This window comes from Panthera uncia, chromosome A2, assembly GCF_023721935.1.
Source record: "Panthera uncia isolate 11264 chromosome A2, Puncia_PCG_1.0, whole genome shotgun sequence".
NCBI lineage: Eukaryota > Metazoa > Chordata > Mammalia > Carnivora > Felidae > Panthera > Panthera uncia.
In genome coordinates, this window is record NC_064816.1 from 59,712,980 (window position 1) to 59,735,882 (window position 22,903).

General features: G+C 58.4%; 1 protein-coding gene across 9 annotated transcripts in view; it reads right to left on the reverse strand.

The window, feature by feature from the left end:
- The window catches only part of TNS3 (tensin 3), a 221,141-nt gene that overhangs the window by 82,384 nt on the left and 115,854 nt on the right, over nt 1-22,903 (reverse strand). For all 9 annotated transcript variants that reach the window (XM_049641213.1, XM_049641211.1, XM_049641210.1 and 6 more), the window contains 6 exons: nt 20,370-20,482; nt 20,022-20,082; nt 18,863-18,938; nt 6,900-7,029; nt 6,553-6,618; nt 5,064-5,168 (listed from right to left, as the gene is read on the reverse strand). In XM_049641213.1, the coding sequence (XP_049497170.1) occupies nt 5,064-5,168; nt 6,553-6,618; nt 6,900-7,029; nt 18,863-18,938; nt 20,022-20,082; nt 20,370-20,482 (551 nt within the window). The remainder of the gene's footprint in view (nt 1-5,063; nt 5,169-6,552; nt 6,619-6,899; nt 7,030-18,862; nt 18,939-20,021; nt 20,083-20,369; nt 20,483-22,903) is intronic.

Here is a 22,903-nt window from a genome sequence, read left to right on the forward strand (position 1 = left end):
GGGGGCGGGGCGCGCTGGGGGCGGGGCGCGCTGGGGGCGGGGCGCGCTGGGGGCGGGGCGCGCTGGGGGCGGGGCGCGCTGGGGGCGGGGCGCGCTGGGGGCGGGGCGCGCTGGGGGCGGGGCGCGCTGGGGGCGGGGCGCGCTGGGGGCGGGGCGCGCTGGGGGCGGGGCGCGCTGGGGGCGGGGCGCGCTGGGGGCGGGGCGCGCTGGGGGCGGGGCGCGCTGGGGGCGGGGCGCGCGAGCGCAGGTGCATCCCAGCCCCCACCCTGCTGAGGCTCTTGTTCTGCTGACCAGATAGTGAAAACTCGCAATCCTTCCCACGTGGGTGGCATCAGACACCCAAAGTGTTGCCGCACTTTTCCTGTAGCAAATGTCCTGGCCTTCCTTTGAGAGGTCACTGTCCCTGCCGACTCGACCTCAAACACCTGTTTGCCACGAGCCCACTAGGGATCAGAACTCTTAAGGTGCTGGTCCCCAAGGCAGAGTCCCAAGACTGCACTCCAGGTAAGGATCAGGGACAGCCAGGCTGTGTAAGCAGGTACAGCCATCAAAGGGCGGGCATGACAGCCACCCCTCTCACAAAGGACAGGAGGAGAGTACAAGAGGGTATATGTGCGCTGGCCTGACTCCGAGGCGGTCCAGGAGCTGCCCCTGCCTTTCAGACCCCTGTCTGTGTGCACAGGGGACTGTCCTGAGCGCATGCCCTCACAAGGCTGTGTGCGGTAGAGGCCCATGACCCCAGCCAGACCAAGCGGCCTCTGTGCCTGTGCCCAGTGTCTGTCCAGGGCTAATCTGCTCAACTGAGCCTGGCCGTCCCCAGGGGGCTCACATGTGTTAATGAACGCAAACTGGCCAAACGTGAATTCTTATGCACGCACTTTCCCAGATGGCACTTGGGCTAGAAAGGCCATGGTCTCTGAGTGACAAGACAGCACAGGGCAGGCTATCACTCATTAAACTGCCTCCAGCATCACACGTATTCTTGTCACAGGCTCCAATCCGGTTTCAAGTTAACACCCAAAGGATGTTTGCATATGGTTCTTAGCACAGAGGGTGAGACTCTTGTATTTAAGATAAGATGTGCCGTCACCCTCCTTCCCAACTGGTGCCTGCTGTCTGGGCAGATTAACTCTCTGGGTCCTGGGATCACACGTGACGGGGACCTTGGGGGCCAGGGACTGGAGGCTCTAAGTCAGGAGAGTGACGGGTAGGTGCTTTCTGAGGTCTGCACAGAGCAGAGCCAGGCCCATGGTCTCATCTGCCACATTCTGGCGGACCCTCCCTCTGCTAAGCTGTCGAAGCTCCAAAGCTCACTTTGCTTCTCCAAACGTAAAACCCCAGCATACTCTCTAAGCAGAAAAGCTTTCAGATCCACTTGTGAAATGCCAACACCTGATATTACAAGTGGATCCGGAACGAGCACACCCTGCTCCTGAGCCAGCTCCACACACTCCACAGCTACACATTTCCTGCCCAGCAGCCACTCCGCCCCTCCCCGGAGTGTGGCGGAGCATCCTGCACCGAAGGGGAAGAGGACCACACCTCACTGGGAAGGGGCCGAGGAATCTGAACCCCTTCAGCCATCTGCTGCAGCCCTGACAGCTTTCAGGGCACCCCCGTGTCACCCTCCTGGGCCCTCCAGCCAGGTCGTCCTGGACTGTCATCCACCAGAAAGCGGTCTCTGCAGGATAACACTTCCTGATTGCACAAGCCCCTTTTCCCTCCCCCAGCAGCCACTGCTTCCTCAGGCACACCCCACGCTCCTCCACGAGCCTTCCCGCACGCCCTGCCTGCAAGAGCCCCTACTCTGTGAGTCTCACCGAGTGACTGGCCAAGTGGCAGCTTCTCTGAGAGTTTCCTAATTCCCGGCACACACTCCAGTTCTGGCACATGGTGCATCCTATGGGGACGGCTGGGGGGTGGGGACAGGTGCACACACAGATACACACCCACCCTCACCATATACAAATACGTGTAGAGTATATTAGCATACATGCACATATCCACACATACGTATGCATACAAACATATACACACATATCCATGCATATGTAGTATATTCATATACACACATACACAAATATCCATATATAGTAAAGTTGTATACACAAATATATATACACATGTACATAAATATACACATATACACACACGAGTATACACATATACACGCATATAGTGTATTTGTACACACACATATATGTAAGCATATGCATATACAGATATGTACACACATATATACACACAGGTATATACATATATCACACATATGTACATGTGCACGTGCAGACACACATGCACATATACGTAGACACATGCATATCCAGATACATACACATATACAGAAAATACACACACATACCTATGTATACACACATATACACATATGTACACACAAATACATACACACATACGCATATACACTATATTTGTATATACACTCACATAATCATGTACATATGCAGATATATACACACGTGGGCATATCTGCATATACATGTACACATATACACACATACGACTACATGTATACACATATACATGTATTCACACGTATACATATATTTAGATGTACAGATATACACAAACACATATGCACACATGTGTAGATGTGACTATTCAGATACATATACAGAAATACATGCATGTATGTGCACATGCGCACACACACATATATACGTACGCATATATACTTCTGTATATACACGTATACTCATAATCATGTATACATGCAAATATATACACACATGCAAATATATATGCTTATGCACATGCACACACATATGCACATACGTATACACACATACACACACATACACCGACATATACACACATACATACATACGCTCATGCACACACACACACACACACACACACACACACACACACACATCTCCCCCATCAGAAGGCCTGCTCGCTTCTCCCTGAGCTCCTCGCATGGCAGAAACCTGGCTGGCACGAAGCGAACGAGAGCTCAGGGCAGGCGAGCCATGTGCACAAGGAGAAAAAAAGAACTTGCAGAGGTGGAGGAGACCTGTGGAATGATCTCCTGAAAACAGGCCATTTTCCAGGTGGGGACACAGAGGTTCAGACGAGAAGGAGGCTCAGGAGTGAGCAGAGACCCTCCCCACAGACAGGGTGCAGGGCTGCAGGTACCCCAGCACCACACAGCAGAGTTGGCAAGGACGGACGGGACCATGACCCGGCACAGAAGCCCTCGGGCAGCAGCACTGAGATCTGCCATCACTGGCCTCTGGGGAGTGACACTCCAGACTCAGGAGGTCCTGCTAGGGCAGTCCCCTCCGTGTGACATTCCGTGATGCTCAGTGATGGTGTAGTCATGTATCTTCGAGCAAAACAGGCAGAAAGGTGACACGGCGGGAACAGAAACATTTTCTATGTGGAACAACAGAGTCACTGGGGTCCCAGCACCACAGCCCCTATCACAGACCCCGGCTCCACTCGGTTCCGCTGTGCCGTGGTGCCATCCACCGGTGCGGGGCGAGACGGGAGACTCCTGCCGTCCCACAGGCGTCTCGGGCTCCCCAGTCTCCACCGACCCCGTGTTAGGGTTCTCATCAAGCCCTGAGCTCCAGGGCAAGTGACGACAGCGTCAGAGGACCCTGTCAGCTGTGGGACGTGCGTGGTGGTCACAGGGACCACGTCCACTCAGCAGCTCTGCCTGTGCGATTACTGCCCGTGGGGAGCAGAAAAGGGCACTGAGAGGTCAAGTGACTTGTTCGAAGTCACACAGCTCCCGTGGAGACGAGGGAGGAACACGTGGGCAGCCAGGGCAGAGCTGCGGCTCCCACTCCCCCCTGGAGGGAGGGACAGTCCCGCAGGACACACGAAAGGCGTGGGAAGAACTGCAAAAACCAAGGCCAGCAAGTAGATTCCACCACCATGACCCTGACTCCAGATCTGCAAGTTCACCTACTCACCAAGAATTTTTATTTCTAATCCCCGATCAACACGTGGCATTTTTGTGGCCATCCATGGAGGCGCACAGAGTGGCCACGATTTGCAGTCACCCCATGTGCACGTTCCCAGCTCTCACGCCATCAACATGCACCCTCCAGTCCTGCTTGAGGACACAGTTTTTGTATGTCTGTGCTCTTTGCTGGTACTTTTGATGTTTATGATGACTCCCCACTGAAGGGCTGCCCAGTGTCTTGAGCGGGAGAAGCTGAGACGTGCCTTCCAGGGAAAACCCGTGTGTTAGAGACACCTTGTTTCTGCGTGGGGGGTTCATTGAATCAACAGCACAGACTAAACAAGGCCTTTACGCAGAACCGCACGTATGATGGAGTAAAGCACTGATGGGCTTAAGAAAACACAGTGACATGAGGCTCGCGAGAACCCAAAACGCCCCTGGGAGCAAAGGCCGGCAATCACTAATTCAGTGTCATGGAGACTTTACGGAGCATGACCCCGAGATGACGGGGTGGCAGTCCTCCAACACGGGCAATGCCCTCCTACCGCTCCCAGGACCAGGCCTTCGAACAGGACGCCCCCCACAGCCTCCTGCCACCGCCCACCCGCTGTGGCAGAGAAGCCAGTCGCCGAGTTCCGGCCACCGCCCGCATGCGTGAGAGCACTGTAGGACAGGCTGGGTCTGCTCCAGGAGCTCGCATGCCCGGCCCAGCAAGAACCTGGTCAAGTAAGAAACCAAACAGACACCAAGGTGGAGAAGCACGACGGGGAGAGGAGGAGACACTGAGCTGGCTATCTGGGCCTCGTTCCTGTCACCTGACACACGGTGGGGGGGAGGGGGGGTTCCCTGCCCATCCCAGGGAGTGCCCCCCCCCCCCACCGGCAATGTCCAAGTCAACCAGCCCAGTGCAGAGACACTGACACCTTCCCAGCAGCTCGCAGCCAGCGCCCCAAGGAAACCTCTCTGCTTCTCACATACTCTCCTGAACTCACAGCCCCGGGGGCTCTGGACCCCAAAAGAGGGCAGGGTTTCTGGCATCCGAGCAGACTGCAAGGACATTTCTGATCTAACTGCCAGCAGGCTGCCTTCTGCCCCTCCCCTGGGCCCTCACGACGGCTGCTGGACGTACCTTCTCCGCCGGCACTCAGGCTCTCGTACGAGTCCCAGCGGATCAGGGGGTCTGCCGTGTTGAAGTCCACGATCACTCCGTGGTCATTGCACAAGTGTTCACAGCCTGCAGGGGGAGGAAGTGTCAGCCACAGCCCAGGCACGCCGCCGTGCGCCAGCCCGGAGGACCAGACGGAGGCGTGCCGGGCCTGAGTGCCCAAAGCCAGCGCCAAGACCCGTGTTCCTGCTCCCAGGAGCCTGGCGCTGACCGCAGCTGGTGTGGACTCTGGCTCTCCATCCGCTGTGCACTCAGTCCACTCTGGGCTCTGAGTACTAACTGTGCACGCCAAGACCACCCAGATCACTTCCCAGACCGGGACGGAGAGGCACCAAGCGGTCAGCCCTGAGGCAGAGGGCAGAGAGGCGCGTTTATGCCCAGGCTCCAGGCTCCCAGACCCCTGCGCCACTCTGCCCACATTCTGGGGAAGCCAATGGTTGTGACCTCACACACCTCGCACTTAACTAGCAACTGAATTAGGGCACTGACCTCAGAAGGAAGGGGACTATCTTCTCCAGCAATTCAAGCCTGAGTTAAACGTTCTCAGGGAGCCTGGGGGGCTCAGGCAGTTAAGTGTCCAACTTCGGTTCAGGTAACGATCTCACAGTTTGTGGGGTCAAGCCCCACGTCAGGCTCTGTGCTGATAGTGAGGAGCCTGCTTGGGATTCTGTCTCTACCTCTCTCTGCCTCTCCCCACTAGAGCACACACTCTCTCAATATTAAATAAACATTTTAAATAATAAATCAGTAAAAAATAAATTGTTTTTGAGTATGAATCTCACTAAAGAAAAGAACCACTCCCCTTGATGATAAAGGGGCAGATTCCTCTATTTTTAGAAAAAAAGGAGAATCTATTTGTTTGCAAATAAATATTTGTACTCAACTGTACTTCTAATCATCTTTAAACACATTCAACTGTTTGTTGGGAGAAAAGTAAACAATCAGCACGATCTCCCAGAAAGAGGGACAAAAAGCTGAGGGACCGAGGGTCCGGGCTCTTCCTCAGGCAAAAGATTCCCCATGTCTGGGGTCTTACTGATCCAGCTGGGCCCTGCTATCTGTAAGTCGCCTCTCACCACACTGAAAACTATCCTATTATTTGAAACTTGGGGGACGCCCAGTGGCTCAGTTGGTTAAGCATCTGACTCTTGATCTCAGCTCAGGTCACGATCTCACAGCTCATGAGATCGAGCCCCGCTTCTGGCTCCACGCTGACAGCATGGAGCCTGCTTGGGATTCTTCCTCCCTCCCCCTCTCTCTCTCTCTCTCCCTCTCTCTCTCCCCCTCCCTCACTCACGTTCTCTCTCAAAATAAATAAACTTAAAAAAAAATTGTGATGACAATGTCCCAATACGCATAAAGGTGGGAGAGTATGCTGAGACCCCATTGGACCAGACCCTCCACCCAAGCTGGCAAGCACCCTGCCTCCGCGTGCATTCTGCACCCCACCTACCTTGAATCTTCTCGGGAGTGGCAGAGAAAACTAACTCAATCTTGCCGTTATCAGGAAAACGGTCATCTGAAAAACAAATCGTGTTTGGACAAGTTCAGAGATGAAGGGGCAAAAAAGCCCATACAAACTCCAGCCAGGATGGCGCCCACACCCACCAGGGCAGGCCCCATGGCTGAGGAGTTCTTCATGTTTCCAGAACATTCTCTGGACCAGAGCTTGGTCTTCTGTGAGACCAGCAGTTAGTGGCAGGTGGGTTCAGCGCATGGGGCAAGGGGAGAACAGGGAGAGGAGCAAACAGAGACCCACTGCCCACTGTGACCTGTGTCCCAGAGGCCCGCGGGCCTCACCTTGGCTGGCGGTGTCCAAATCCTCCTTCCCGAACACCAGCCCGCAGCCCTGGACAGCCCCGGTGTGAAACTGTAGGCGGAAGATGACGTCGCGGGTGGCCGAACGGTACTTCTTGTGGTAGCACTTGATCTGGTGTGAAGAGGGGACACACAGGCCAATTCTTGAGCAGCAGGGGGTCACGGGGTAGGCCTCCCCCCACCAAGCCCTGTGGACCAGCTGCAAATGTCACCACTTCCAAGGGACCTAAGTTCTGACGGCCACAGCCACGGCCCGTGGCCGTCAGGCCAATGCGGATACTCTGGTTGCAGAGGACACGTCAGGATGAACTTCCCCAGGGTCTAGTAACTCCCTGTGGGGAAGACGTTGCTTTCATCCACATTCTCTAGGTGTCACAGGCAGCTGGGCCTCACCGTCCACGCTTCATGTGCTAAATGCCTATGTGTGCGCTAGGATTTGGAGAGGAGAGCACAGGAGAGAGAGAGAGAGAAAGGGAGAGGCAGAGGGAGGGGAGGAGGGGAAGGGGTAGATGGGAGAGGGCCTGGCATTTAAATAACCCGAGCAAGGCTGTCCCATATCCTGGACGCTCACTTGAGAGCAGCCTCCAGAATCACCACGGCACTGATGTGAACTCAGGGCTGCGGGTGCCCTGGGTCCCCGGGGCCACCTTTATGTGGAAGCCCCCCCTCCCCGCCCAAGGGAATGAGAGAGCGCCGGGGCCGCAAGGAGGTCTCCCAGGCCACAGCAGGGTGATGTCTGCAGGCGAGGACCCCCCCCCCCCCCCCCCCCCCCAAGCAGGGCAGGGGCTCCTTCCCAGGGTGCTCAGCAGCCCAAGGCCAGAAGCAGGCTGGAGTGCGCGTGCCCGGCAGGGGGAAGAGTGTGCATGTCCCTCCCCTGTGCATGCCCGGCAGGGGGAGGAGGAGGCTGGGGCTCTCAGAGGAAGCCACGCTCACAAAAAAGATTTTTCTAGGGCGAAGATGGGCGTTAAATATCCAGTACATCACAAAGGCCAACGAGAAGCAGCCACGTGGGCCGGGTCCAGATAGGCAATGCAGGAGAATGCCCCAGCTGAAGGCTCTGCCGTGCGGCTGCCCAGGCAAACTACCCCACAAAGGGAAAGTAAAGCCCCAGGAGCCTGGGCCCACTGGCCAGGAAACGTGTCCCCCTGGGCACAGCCAGGCCATTGTTTCGCTCTGCGTGTCTACAAGGAAACAGTCTGATAAATACACGAAGTGTGAATAGACCAAAGGGGAGTGTTTCGTGTTGACAAGCATGCCCGGGGCTGCCTGGTGCATACACAGCCCAACTCGGACCTGGCCTCTGTCCTGGCTTCTGTCCTGGCCTCTGTCCTGGCCTCCGTCTGGACCGGCCCAGAGCGTCTGCACCAACCATCACGAATTCCTGAGAAATGGGAACTCGGCAATCTGCTTTCAACCAACAACGGACCTTCATCCACAGGGTCTCCTCCTGCGGCCACCTGGGGTCACAGACTCCTCAGCAGGGCCCAACCGAAGGCTGATGATGGCTGGACTTCCTTCCAGAACACGCCATGTGCTCCTCCCCTCCTGCGAGCCCTCACCTGCACGCACCCCGGGGACTGAGGTCTCAGCAGAGGCGCCCACCCACCCGGACCGCAGAAGAGACCCCCCCAGGAGGCCCCCCCAGGATGCAGCAGGTCCCCTGGTATCCCCATCTCTCCAGGAGGACGGGAGCCGCACCTGGCAAGTAGGGGTGACCCGGGGAGAAGCGGGAGGAGGGGGTCCAGGCTCACTCCAGGCCGGTTCTTAAATCTTTCTAAATGCCGAGGGGAACCAGAGCTTTAAACAACGTCCTGAGAGGGACAGTGCCCCGCCGCAACCCGCACGGTCACAGCGCAGTGAGGAGCGGCCTTGCCAAGCGCGGGCGCCGAAGCCTGCGTGCGGGACCTCTGGTGAACAGGGGGCGCAGCAGGCGCTGGGCAGATAAGCCCCTGCGCCCATTAAGGGGCTCATCCTGTAGCCGGCGCCCCCCAGGCCAGGCCCCACCCTCCCCGGGGACCCCAGGGGCTCCCTGCGCCGCTCACCACGACTCAGCACAGCCGCCCCACACACGCCGTGTGGCTCAGTCACAAATCGCAGCCCCTCCAAGTGCCAGGGAGCGGGAAGGCGGAGGTCACCATGCCTGGGGCAGGGTCCGGGATGGGGATCGCCCTCCCCAGGCTGCCAGCTCCCGTCACTTCCCAGGGCCAAGTGTGACTCTGGTGTCTGAAGACTCCTGGGTTTTCCCAGGACAAGGGCTCAGAACGGAAGGAGGAGTGGCCTATCCACCGTTACGGGGCAGCTGCCTGGTCCTGCTCTCCCACAGGGTGTCCCGTCCGCAGAATCCTGACAAGCTGGCTGGCGGACACCCCAGGCCTCCCTGCGCACCTCCGGAGGCTTCGTGCTGAACCTCTCTTCCCGCAGATGGGGAGGCACCCGCCGGTCCCCCAGCCCGGCCACCTGACGCCAGGTGCCTCCTGAGGACACAGAAAACCCCAGGAGCCTTCCTGCACAAGGTCCGGGCAGCCACCACCATGGAGCAGCTCCGACCCACAGACGGGGTCCACCCCCGCCGGGCGCCCTGCCGGGGCACGGGCACCAGAGGCAGAGCCCGTAACCATCCCCCGCCCAAGCCGACAGGTGTCAGCATCGGCGGCGAGAGACGAGAATCCCGCTCCTCATACTCGGGGGGAAAGAACCATCGGCAGCTACTTGACGTGAGCGCCCCAAATGCCCCCTCTAAGATACCAAGGACAGCACCTCGTAACGATCACAGTGACCGAGGCCTGCAACATCCCCTTTGTCCCTCTGGGGTCGGTGAGTTTCCACAATACGTCCATCCCCTGCCTTCAGATTTTAGAATACGCATGTCTGAAACAATTCAAAGCATAGCAGCCTGGACTCCGTACAAAAGGGGGAAGGACATCCGTCCACCACAGCCTGTCCCCAAAGCCGCAGGGGGGCACACGGGTGTGACACGAACATCACGACCCACCGGGAACTCTTGGGTCGGGGGAAGGAAGGCGCTCAGGTGGCGCGTGGATTTCCCTGGCGGCACAGCGGCTGTTCAAGCAGTGACCTCCCGTCTCCATCCCGAGGATGATCAGCTCTCACGACATCCATACAACACGCGAGCCCAAACGCACGTACCGGCCTGACGCTATCAGAGGCTGCAAGCTTCTAGAGGGAGGGGGCCCCGGGGGACGGGTCTGAGCGCTTGGAGCCTTCCTTGTCTTGACGAGACGATCCGGAAACCGTCGCCCAGCGTAAAACCCACCTGTGCCTTTGAGTGGTCGGCGCCCGGGCCTCAGTCCCCCGCACCGCACACCGTGTGTGCAGTGGCGGTCCCGTCCGCGACAGAATTCCTAATCACACATGTCATGGATCCATCTGGTGGGCAAGGGGCCGGTAAGCTGACCTCCCTGCTTAACACTTGGGCTGCACGGATGTGTTTTTAATTCAAACTCTCCATCAACAAGAGAACGGCGCCTTGGACCAAGGGCTCAAAGCATGAGGACGCAGCCCCGGGAGCGCCTGTGCCCAGGTCAGAGGCCAGCCCGCAGGTGTCCCCCTCCTCTGCCTGCCGCCAGCCCTTATCTGAGGCAGCTCCTACTTGGAGCCACCTCCCACGAAACATCCCAGTGCCCACCAGCTTAGTACAAACAGCAGAAGAAACAGGACCCTCGACACTCCCCACCAGGAAACAGAGTCCCCCAGCTGCAACTCACTTTGCTGGTGGTCCCGGTGATGGCCGTCTGGATAGGCTCAGAGGACAAGCTACAACCTCACGCTTGAAAGACTGAAAACCGTGATCTCTAACCCTGGTAAGTCTGAACACCCACATCATCCAGTGCCAACACGAACCACAATTTCGAAATGCCGTAATTCGTGTCCACACCCATGGAAAGGTCAGCAGGTGCTGGCTACGAACGAAAGCACAGCCGTGGAGCTAGGACCGCGGGAAGGATCAAGCCCCAGCCTGGGTCTGGGAGGTGGCCCGCACAGTCAGGGAGGAAGGTGCGCGCACAGAAGTCACAAGGAAACACAGAGGCAGGCACAGCGGGAAGTGTGTGGGAACTGCCTGCCGGAGGAGCAAAGTCCACAGAGGGAGCTGAGGACACGCATAGAAGTGCCCCCAGCAGGAGGGAGTAAAGGACAGTGCTGGGTGTCCGCAGCAGCTCCCAGAGCAGGCGTCCCCTCTGTTTAGAAGTTGGGTCACGGGAGCAAGGTCGCGGAGCCCCGCAGTCACTAGGACACAACGTGAGTGGCCACAGGGTTTGCACAAGCGGAGACAGCAAGACCAGGCATGCCGGACGGGAAAGTGTTTACAAGCCCATCAAGGCCCTGGGCCGCGGCCAGGATCCCACTGCGTCCGCACCCACGCGAATTCCTCAGCGAGGTTACATAACGGCCTGGCTGTGCTCACGGAGCTCTGGCCTCCTCCCGGAGGACCTGAGGCCCTGCCCTTCGGAAGGGGTGGACCTGAGAGATGGGAGGGTCAGGTGTGCAGAGGGAGGGCGAGGGGATGGGCCGGCGGTGCTCAGGTGGTCAGACTGCTCCCTCGGCCTCACCAGGACCAGGGCCGAGCTTTGCCCTCCCCAGCACTTTCCTGGCCCGTCAGAGCCGATGCGGCCCGACTTCCTGCAAACGCAGCCCCCGATGTCTTGGCTAACAGGTCTCGGGTGAGGAAAGGGGCAAATCTATCCGGGCACACTTACCAGATCAAGGAGGGGAAAACCCAGAGGGCGAGATGCCTTCGGGAAGATGATGACCGAGGACGGTGAGCCAGCCCTGGGAACTCCTCCCACCTTCGAGGGCAGGGAGGTGGGCTCAGTGAACACTAGACCGAGAGCCAAACCCGCTACAGCTGCTGTTGGTGAACCCGTAAGCGCCCTCCCTGCTCCTCAGCACACTGTCTGAGTCACGGCTGTCTCCCAGTTCTTGAGTGGAAATGAAAATGCCTTCATGAGGGAAGCCCTGTAACTCAATCCCCCCGGGCAGGGGACCTGGGGCTTCTCCAGGCTCCCACGGCAAGGGGCAGGAGCAGGGGTGGCTCGCACCGCCCTAAAGACGCTCCACCAACCTCAGGGAAGTTTCTGTAGCATCTTTCTCCCGCGATGATCCCTGAGGTCGATTTCGGGTGGAACCAGAAGGCCTGGGGCTCCAAGCTACCACACAACAAGCACCCACAGATGACGACCTCCAGGCCAGCCGCGCCTCTCCCGTGACACCCGCGGGATGCTCTCCCCCCACCGGACCCTCACGTGTCCCTCCATTGAACAAGTCACCCGCCTGCTCGTTGCACTCAAAACGGGAGGTAACTCTCGGAAGTGCGGTCTGCCTGTGACTGCCTTTCCTGTCCTCCGGGCTACGTGTGCTGCCGCAAACGACTGAGGTGACCCATTGTCACCAGCGGTTCTTGATTTCACTGTTAATCTCGCTGGGATAGGGCTGCAAACGAACACAGCTGTCATGGGCTGGGTTGTGTCTGCCCCCCCCCCCCCAAATTCACATGTCGAGGCCTAACCCTCAGGACCTCAGAATAGGCCTGTGTTTGGAGACAGGATTCTTCAAGAGGAGATTACAGTCAACAAGGTCACCAGGACGGGCCCTGGTCCACTGCCTGGTGTCTTGTAAGAAGAGGAGATCTGGGGCACCTGGGGGGCTCTGTTGGTTGAGCAACCAACTCTTGGTTTCGGCTCAGGTCATGATCTCACTGTTTGTGAGATCAAGCCCCACATCGGGCTCTGCACGGACAGTGTGGAGCCTGCTTGGGATTCTTTCTCTCTCTCTCTCTCTCTCTCTCTCCTGCTCGCTCACTCTCCCTCTCTCTCAAAATAAAGAAACTTAAAAAAAAAAAAAAAAGAGGGGATCAGGAGAAGGACAGCACAGAGGGACAACCACACTTGGACACAGGGAGGAATCAGCCATCCATACACCCAGGAGAGGCCTCGGGAGGGACCATCCCAGACATGCCTGGATCTCAGACATCCAGCCTCCAGCGCCAAGAGAGAAGAAATGTGTGCAGTTTACGCCCCTGGTCTATGGAGCTTTGTTAAAGCCAGCTGGGGGGTGCCAGGGAGGGCTCAGTCAGTTAAGTATCTGAGTCTTGATTTCGACTCAGGTCATGATCTCATGGTTTGGGAGTTTGAGCCCCGCATCTGGCTCTGTGCTGACAACATAGAGCCTGCTTGGGATTCTCTCTCTTCCTCTCTCTGCCTCTTCCCTACCTGTGTGCGTGCTCTCTCTCTCTCTCTCTCAAAATAAATACACACATTTTAAAAAGAAGAAAACGGGGTGCCTGGGTGGCTCAGTCGGTTAAGCGTCCGACTTCGGCTCAGGTCATGATCTCGCGGTCTGTGGGTTCGAGCCCCGCATCGGGCTCTGTGCTGACAGCTCAGAGCCTGGAGCCTGCTTCCGATTCTGTGTCTCCCTCTCTCTCTGCCCCTCCCCCACTCATGCTCTGTCTCTCTCTGTCTCAAAAATAAATAAACATTAAAAAAACTTTAAAAAAAAAATAAAAAGAAGAAAACGAAATGAGACCCTCTCTTACACTCATGTTTCTGAGTTGGGTCGATTATTCCTTCCTGTACTCACTTGTTTATTAAATACTTGCTTGGGATTCTCGGTCTCTCTCTCAGCCCCTCCCGTTTGTTCTCTCTCTCTCTCTCTCTCTCTCTCTCTCTCTCAAAAATAAATAAATAAAAACTTAAAAAAAAAAAAAAATAGGCCAGCTGGGAAACTACCCAAGAGGTTCAGATCCTATGTTACTGGGAGACAGATTCCTGAACTGAACGTCTCGGGACTCACTTCCGTGAACAGCACAGAGAAAAGTCACCCTGTGATGGAAAAATACCCCTTCCCAGCTGGAGCCCCCGCACCCTCCTCATATCTGGTAACGCTGCAGAGAGTAAGTGCAGAGGGCACAGAACTGAATCGTAAACACAGGAAACATCAATCAAGTAATGGTACTGACAGTGGAGTCCTAAAATTACCCCGTGGCAGGAACGCACAGAGGTGGGGGAGAGGCGGCGTCAGGGCACAAGCATCTCCAGGGAAAGCAGCTGGGACACCTTCGCAGGCTCTTCTCATGGGAACACAAGCTCGTAGACAGGGGCCAACAGGAGACAAAACACTCACCCCGGGAGAGCCCCAGAGCGCCTGATCCGCACACTCCCTTCTGCCTCGGTGCAGGTGCCCCTGGGGCTGCCAGAGCCCATCCAGTCACCGTCCCTGCTCCTGAAGGCCGGCAGCCCCAGGCACAGGCTCACGAGGCGGCCTGTGGTGGAGACCTGGTTGGCCAGCGTGCTCTGGCCTCTAGCCTCAGGCGTGGGCCCAGCGGCCACCCTCACTGGCTCACAGCAAAGCTGAGCCATCACCCTTGACAAGCACGATGACCAGCTGTGCACAGACAGGCCTAGCACCCGGCCCCGCACCATCCAGCATGGGACACAGAGGCATCTCGGGTGACAGATCACAGATCACAGCCTAAAGGGGGCAGCTCAGACACCCCACCTCTGACGGAGAAGACCCGAGGAAAGGGGCATCTGGTCACCAGCAGAATGCAGCCTCTCAGGGGACAAATGATCGAGGGGGCAGGAAACCCCTCGGAGCCCCCCACCCTCCCCGCAGGAGGGTGCTCAGCTGTCGCAGAGCAACGCTGCAGGTGCACGTGGACAGGGTCACAGGGCATGGAGCACGGCTCTGGGGACGTGCAGCGGCTGTGGGCTCAGGAGGTGCACGGGCAGCTCAGGACTGGGTGAGATGCAGGGCAAGTTCACACTCGGCGTCCGGGGAACACGTGGGCAGGCTCCCAGAAACCAGCACGGTGGGCGCTGGAGGCTGGTGGACATGGGGTGGGAGGGACCTGGGGGCCCGGCACGGTGCAGAAGGGAGCGAGGGGCAGCGTGGACCTGCAGGGAGAGGCAGGGAAGACAAGGCGCGATCAAGACGGGGGTTGGGGGGGTTTGATGGACGGTCAGGAGCAGAGGGGGCTTCAGGCCAGGAGCCAAGGGAAGAGAAACCTCTGGCCAGGACCGAGGAACCTGCAGAGACAACTAGACGGGGAGGGTCTCCAGGTCTTGGCCAGAGGCCAGGGGGCTGGGTGGGAGGGGACCCAGAGAGATCCAGAAGGCCAGGCAGGCAGGAGACCCCAGCACAGCCCTGTCCCCTCCCCGAGGCCCCCTTCTCGGAGGGAGCTCCAGGCCCTGAGGTGAAGTGGGGTGGGACAAATGGGGGCCCAGACAGGCCCCTTCCCCTGCGCCCCTGGGGCCCCTGGCCCCACTCCCCACCCACATCCGGCCCCCTCGAGTCCCCAGCACAGGGTTCTTGCTGCCACGCGTCTTCTCACAGACCCGCCACTTGACCCACACCTGTCTGTGCTCCCCTGCTCCGTGACACCGTGGTAGGTCTCGCTTCACAGATCCCCAAGGACCGTGAGCATAGGCCACACAGCCCTCTCCTGATGGCCCAGCTGCCAGCCCAGTCTGGCCTCATCCACCCGGGGACCCAGGGGCCCCCGCACCCACATCTGTGCCTCCGAACACCTCTGCTCGGCCGCAGCAGCTCACAAGTGCGAGCTGGGAACGAAATAGCCACAGAAGTGCCCCCTGATCGCTTTTTTGGACTTCCCGCCATAGCAAAGGAGGCCCAAGGAAGAGCCAGACGCCGCAGCAAGCCCCCTGCAGCCACTGGATCAGATCACGAGTACACCTGAGAACCACGTGGGCCAGTGCACGCGGTGACAGGCACCTGTCACACAGCCGTAGGCACCCAGAGGCACCCACCATGTGAATGCAGCACAGGTAGAAGCGTACCCAACACACAGGACGGCTTCCGGCCGGAGGGACGTCACGTGGGCAAGCTCGCCACGTGACCCGCCAGCTCTAGGCACCCGCACATCGGCCGGGCCTCCCACCCCCGCCGGCTCCCCTCCCGACCCGCCTCCCGGACCCCAAGTGCCAGACCGGACCCCTCCCACAGCCTCCCACGCCACCTCTCAGCTGCATTCCAGCTGACCCGCTCCTGAGGTTACCTTGGGCCTCCAGGGGTGGGACAGACACAGGCACGTGGCCCGGGCTTGTGGGGTTCTGGGGTGAAGGCCGTGAAGCCAGCCATCCTAACTCACCTGACCCCCTCACCCCGTGGAGGTCCTCACTTAGCAGAAGGGGGCTTTGAGCTCACGGAGGCGGGCCTCCGAGGCCACCCGGACCCTGCAGGCTGAAGCGCTGGTGGGAGCCCAGACACGGGGCCCAAAGCCAGTCCTGGGGACGCAGCCAGTACCCACGTGCGGCCATTCGGTGCGGCCCCGCTTCCCACCGAGGCAGGGTCCTGACCCCTCTGTCCTCCCTTCTGCTCACACTTGTGCTGACAAGGGTGACCCTCCAGGGTGAGCGGCATGTTCTCGGGTGGCTGAGAAGAGCTTCAGGAACACCAGCTTTCCCGCAAGAAAACCGCAAGCCTCCAAGCCCGCACAATCTGGAAGCAACTGAATGTCACCCAGACATCGGGACACACCCAGCAAGCCTCTGGCGCCTCGAGGCCTGGGGACCCCGTGCCCTGGCCACGTGCCTACACCCGCGTCAGACCACCCTTCCGCCCACCCACCAGCCCGCCCGCCTCACCCACCGTGGCCCGTCCTGGGATCTGTCTCCCACAGAAGGTCCACGGCCCCACCAGCCTCCTCCGGGACGAAGATGTCACCCTGTCACTCCCTTCCTTCCTGTGCTAGGGCCCCACACAGAGACCCAGAAAGCTCAAAACATTCAAAACAGGACAGTTGCGTAAATAAATTCCTGGTAAGGAAGGAAGGAGGGAGGGGACGGGGAAGGGTGTGGAAGGGGGGGAGGAGAAGAGAAGGAAAGGAGGGAGGAGGCGGGGATGAGGGACCCAGGCCGCCGGCCAGGCCTCCGCCACCGCCTCACAAAGACCCCGCAGCCACCAGCCCACAATTAGGTGGGAGGGAGGCCCCCCGCGTTTGAGAGTCATCTTCCACACCTCAGGGCTTCGGCCACCTCCCTCGGGTCTCCACAAGGGGACTTAGCTGCTGACCACAGGGAGCACCCATCCCAGAGACAGGGCCTCCAGAGGCCTCTGCCTTGCCCAGGAGTAGTGACTTAGGGATCTGGGTCCCCACTAGCCTCTCCTGGCCTCCTCATCCCCGGCCTCTTTTTTAAAGCTGGAACACCAGACCAGTGCACTGAGCGGGCAGACAGAAGCCACAGCCATGTGCAGCCCCGGGAGGGGGTGGGGTCCAGAACATAGCAGGTGCTTCCTCACTGCTCTGCCTGATGGCCAACAATCGAGGAGGTCCTGGAAGACACACCCTCCCCTCTCCCCCTCGGTCTCCCCACCAGAGGGAAAAGGCTGGGAGTTGCTCTCAGAACACTCTAGAAGAGAAGCCTTTCCTCCCCGGGGACGGTGCAACACAGTGGCCCACCCGACACCTCAGTTCTGTGGTCTATGGAATGAGGACACCAGCCTCTTTCACAGCGAGGTCCCCAGGGACAGGGGACAAGCTGTGACGTGCACCTGAGGAGAACTCTCACAGGGACACAACAGTGTAACATTGGTGCCCAGGGCACCTACGTTTGTGACCCCCCTGACCTGACTTGCATGAGAATTCAGGATGGGTCAACCACTGAGAAAGGGTTTTAAGACCTTTTAGGGGCGCCTGGGTGGCTTAGTCACTTGAGCATGTGACTCCTGATTTCGGCTTAGGTCATGATCCAGGGTCATGGGATTGAGCCCCACATCAGGCTCTGTGCTGAATGGAGCCTGCTTAAAATTCTCTCTCTTCTCTCTCTCCCTGTCCCTCCCCCGCTTGCACACACGTATGCATGCTCGCTCTCTCTCTCTCTAAGATAAATAAACATTGAAAAAAAAATCCAAAGGTTTAAGGGAAATTGATAAGAATCCTCAAAAACTTGGAATGAGCCATTTCCAATCTGGTCACAGGTGCTCCCAGGCCCTGGAGACACTCAAGCAAATCAATTCAGTGCGTGTGGGAAGCCATACTGCCTCAAGGTTTCAAGGGAAATTTCTCTAAAATTCATTAGACGGAAGATTCTATCTACATTCAAGACAGAGAAAAGGCAAAAATGTAGCAGCTAATCTCATCCCAGAACCAGTACATACAGGAATCAAACTCATCCAGAGGAACCACTGTTTAGGACATCAGCCAAGCTGTGATTCGCTAGCTGGACTGCACACGGGGGCCTCTAAGGACGCCTGAGATCGCACATCACAGCCGGGACCAGGGACCCTTGGAAGGGCAGTGGCCGAGCCGGGACTCGCATTTCGGAGAACATACTGCTAAGCGGTTCTCACCATTTGCTCTGTCCCTTCTACTAAAATAGCTCTAGGGGTGCCTGGGCGGCTCAGTCAGTTAATTGTCCAACTCCTGATTTCAGCTCAGGTCATGATCTTGTGGTTCATGGGTTCTGGCCCCGCATCGGGCTCCACGCTGACAGCTCAGAGCCTGGAGCCTGCTTCGGATGCTGTGTCTCCCTCTCTCTCTGCCCCTCCCCTGCTCATACTCTGTCTTTCTCATTACTTGGAAATGCAATTTTACAAAAAGGAGAAACATTGGATTGATAGCAGCTACTTTTTGGGTGGGAGAAAAAGAAAGGTTGGGAAGGCTGGGGGGCTCAGTTGGTTAAGGATTCAACTTCAGCTCAAGTCACGATCTCACGGTTCGTGAGTTCGAGCCCCGCATCGGGCTTGGTGCTGACAGCTCAGAGCCTGGAGCCTGCTTCAGATTCTGTGTCTCCCTCTCTCTCTCTGCCCCTACCCACTCATGCTCTCTCTCAAAAATAAATAAACATTAAAACAATTTTAAACCAAATAAAACAGCTTCACTCAGACAACAAGCCAGCTGCCCCAAAGTAAAGGCCACCCTTCACTCCTCGAGGCGCTGACCAGGAGGGGGACACACCGCGTGCACTCACCATGATGTCCCCCTTCAGCAGCTGGGCCGGCTCGATGGCGATGTGGACCCTGCCTTGGTTTCCCGGGCCGATGTTGCTTGGGGATAAACAAGGTAGAGCTTAATGCAATCTCATGACTTAACAGAAACGCTGTGTGAGAAAAGCGACTTCGTAACTCAAACTCAGAGATGACTCGAAACATCCCGCCAGGCTCAGGGATCCAAGTCGAGCGCATCACGGCCAGGCTGCCACCCACGTGTGGGTCCACAGTCAGTCCAGACACAGGACGGCAGCTCGTTCTGAGCGGTGGCAGCACCATGAGGCCACATCTTACCTGACGCCCTTTATACTAATGCTCATAAAACATCTAGGGGCACCTGGTGGAGGGGGGGGCTCAGCTGGTTAAGCGTCGGACTTCGGCTCAGGTCATGATCTCACAGTTTGTGGGTTCGAGCCCCGCGTCCGGCTCTGTGCTGACAGCTCGGAGCCTGGAGCCTGCTTCGGGTTCTGTTTCCCCCTCTCTGCCCCTCCCCCGCTCATGCTCTGTCTCTCTCTCTCTCTCTCAAAAATAAACTATAAAATTTAAAATAAAAATAAAACATGTAAATGCACACAAAAGCAAACCAGAAAAGCCTAGAAACCATACAAATTCCGAGGACATGTGTCTGCCCTTTGTCTAAAATGCACAGGGGAGGGGCACCTGGGGGGCTCAGTCAGTTAAGTGTCCACCTTCGGCTCAGGTCATGATCTCACAGTTTGTGGGTTCGAGCCCCGCGTTCAGCTCGGTGCAGACAGCTCAGAGCCTGGAGCCGGCTTGGGGTTCTGTGTCTCCCTCTCTGTCCCTCCCCTGCTCTCGCTCTGTCTCTCCCTCCCTCTCTGCCCCTCCCCCACTTGCACTCTCTCCCTCTCAAAAATAAGCAATAAGAAAATTTAATTTAATTTAATTTAATTTAAAAAATAAAACGCACAGGGGAGAGAAAAGCATGGGACTCTGGTATGCCTACTTCCAGACAGTTTGGGGCCTGCCCACCCTCCAGGCCCCGCGTCCACACCCCTCTCTGGAGCCAACCGTGCACCTGCCTTGACTGCTGGCCCCGCACTCCCGGCTGGACGCCCCCACCCCTTCCCGCAGGACAGGCGGCTCGGCAAGGCCCATCTCCTGTGAAGGCGGCACACTTACTATATCCCCGACGTGTACATGGGCTGCATGGCCTGGTAGAGCTTCAGAAAGGGCCGGCACGCTGGAAGAGAGGCGGAATCATCTATAGACACAGGAGTGTGGCCAACAGCAAAAGAGAGACAAGGTGGCCACGGGCTGTGCCCGAGCTTCAGAAGCAGCGCTGGTATAAAGTCACCGGGGTCCCTGGGGAGAGGAGCCCCCCCTCACTGGCTTTCTCCGGCCGGTGACCAGGACGCCCGGGGCCCGGATGCCATGTGAGCCTCTCAGTGGGAGAAAGGGAGGCCTGTCAAGTGCAGGGTCTGGGACGGGCCAGCAGACCTCGAGACCCCGCTGGGAGCAGACACTCACCTCCACCCGTGTCAAAGTTGGGAGTGCCGTGCAGGATGACAAAATGCAGGAACAGTGGCGAGGTATTCATTTTCACCGTCCCCGACAGGAGCCCGCTGAGGAACTGAACGTACCTGCAAAGCGACGGCGGCTTAGGGCCCCTGCAGTGGGGGCCTAACCCCAAGCCGGATGTTTCCTGGGGTTCTGGGAGGGGCCCCAGTCCCCAATGCTCACAGCGATGGGGGCCACAGCATCCAGGTGTGACCCTGAGGAGCACAGCCTGGGCATGCAGCCCCATCGGGATCCCTGGACAACCCACACTGCGGGCAGCCTCTCTGTCTGTCCCCCAGCCCAGAGCCACGCAGGGCCAGGCCACAGGGCTGTCACAGTCCCCCCCCCCCCCGGGGGGGAGGAGAGGCTCTGTAAGCACCTCACACCTCTAACAGGGTCCCTCTGCCCTCACCTCCCACCCCACACAAAGACCCTGGACGGGCCCCCTGCCCGTCAGAGGGGTCAGAGCGCCCATCACCAAGCAGGCGTGGGTTCTCATATCATGAAGGTTTAGCAGGGGATGTACAATAAGCATGTCTGTGACCACAAATGCCATTAAGGAACAACGAATCCCATCCACCCCCACCCCCGCACATCACCCCACTCCTAAGACAAGCACACGTGACAAATGTCACCGTGTAAAGTGTGACAGAGTGGAGCCTGCACCCGTGCCCCTCCCCCCAGCTGTGACAATCACAAGTCTGTGGCTCCTGCTTTTCGAAGGCGAGCCCCAGCTCAGCACGGGACCCTCGGCTCTGCGCGCCCAGCCCCAGCCCGAGACCCCGACTCAGGCAGGTCAGGACGGCAGCCAGAGACGGCCGGTCGCCCCTTCCGGTCTCCAGGGCCACAGGTGGCTGACTGGCAGCAGATCCCAAATGTGCAGCCGGGCCGGTGGCCCCGCGTGTGCCCGCTACCATGTGCCTGCGTGCTGGCCGGTCCACGCACAGTGCTGCCCCCAGGGGCTCCTCACGGGTGCTGGGCGCACACATCACTCAGACCCCCTTCTCTACGCTTTGATTTACTCCAGCGTGCACACAGGGAGGGGTAAGAAAACCTTGTACGGTACAACACATGTCGAATCTCTATGAAGTTCTCTTTGGGGTGGCCTCGTCCCGCTGTCTCCCAAAGTGTCAGCACAAGCGCGAATGCCCCGGGACGACAACCACGTGCACTGCAAGCCTGCTCGGTAGCTGTGGCCGGGGTCGGCGGCCGAGCCAGCGGAGGCTGCACACGGGGGACAGGTAGCCAGGCCACGTTCCACAGGTCTGCGTCTGTACGCGGCCACCCGGAAGCCCCCGTCGGCGCCAAAGACCAGAAAATCGGTCCACGGGTGGACAGGAGACACAAAAGAAAATGAAAGGGCTTCCTGATCAGTTCCTCCAGCAGACCGCGGGCAGGACCGGTCCCAGCCGTGGTGTTCACCCGCGGCGAAGGCAGGAAGGAGCGCAAGGGCCCCAGCCGCCTGCCCGACTCTCGCAGCGCACAGCTTGCAAACCCCGTTCCAAACAGCTCCACCGTCTCCCACCACCTCCTCCTGCTTTGGAGGGAAGAAACTCCCTGGGAGGTCGTTTTCCTGCGTCATCTCTGTGCAGGAGGTGCAGACACGGCGCATGTACAGGCGGGAGACACACACGCGTCACTCGTGTGCCAAAGCAGCTTGAGATCTGCCAACATTCGCCACGCTGCTTAACCAGCTGCCAAAGCGGGAATTTACGGCTGGGGTTCCCTTGAATCTCAAACACGTGATCTGCACTTGGATAAGCCACAGGAGGGCATGGGGGGGGGGGGGCACCCTGGCTCCAAGCAGGGGACACCTGATGGCCGCAGCGGGCACGCTCCCCAAGGAGAGAGGATGGGCACCTGGTCCCTTTGCACCTGCCCGCCTCCCGTACAAATGCTCTTTCAGACACACAGGTGTTGTGTCAAGACTACAGAAACGTCAAAGCCAAATGAAGCTATACTGGGGTGTGTCTGGCTCTCAGACACACCTACGAATCTTAAGTTTCTGCAGGCCAGACATCGGGGCTCTGGTCCCTTCACCAGACTGCAGGCCAGACATCGGGGCTCTGGCCCCTTCACCATGCAGGGTCGGACACAGGAAGGACCCCACCAGGGGCCTCCTCGGGACTCCTCCTGCCCCGCGCCCCTGGGAAGGTCCGCTGGCCCCATCGTCCCTCCCTGATGGAGTCTGGACACGTGTGCCGCTGTCTCGACCCCCTCCCAGGAAGAAGACTGCAGAGGAGAAGGGGCACAGAAACCCTCATCGTTCACTCGTCACATGCACAGCGTTGATGACAAGCTAAGACTGCAGAAATGGTGTTTTAAATTATTTATCAGAGCAAAAAGAACACCACGTTCATCAGTAACGCCGGGGCTTCAGCAAGGGGCTCCTTAGCATCAGCCGGAAGCCGACCGCTCTGTGGCTTTTGAGAGTAAGGAACAAGGGTGCCCGGGGTGGCTCAGTCGGCTCAGCTCATGATCTCACGGTTCGTGAGTTCGAGCCC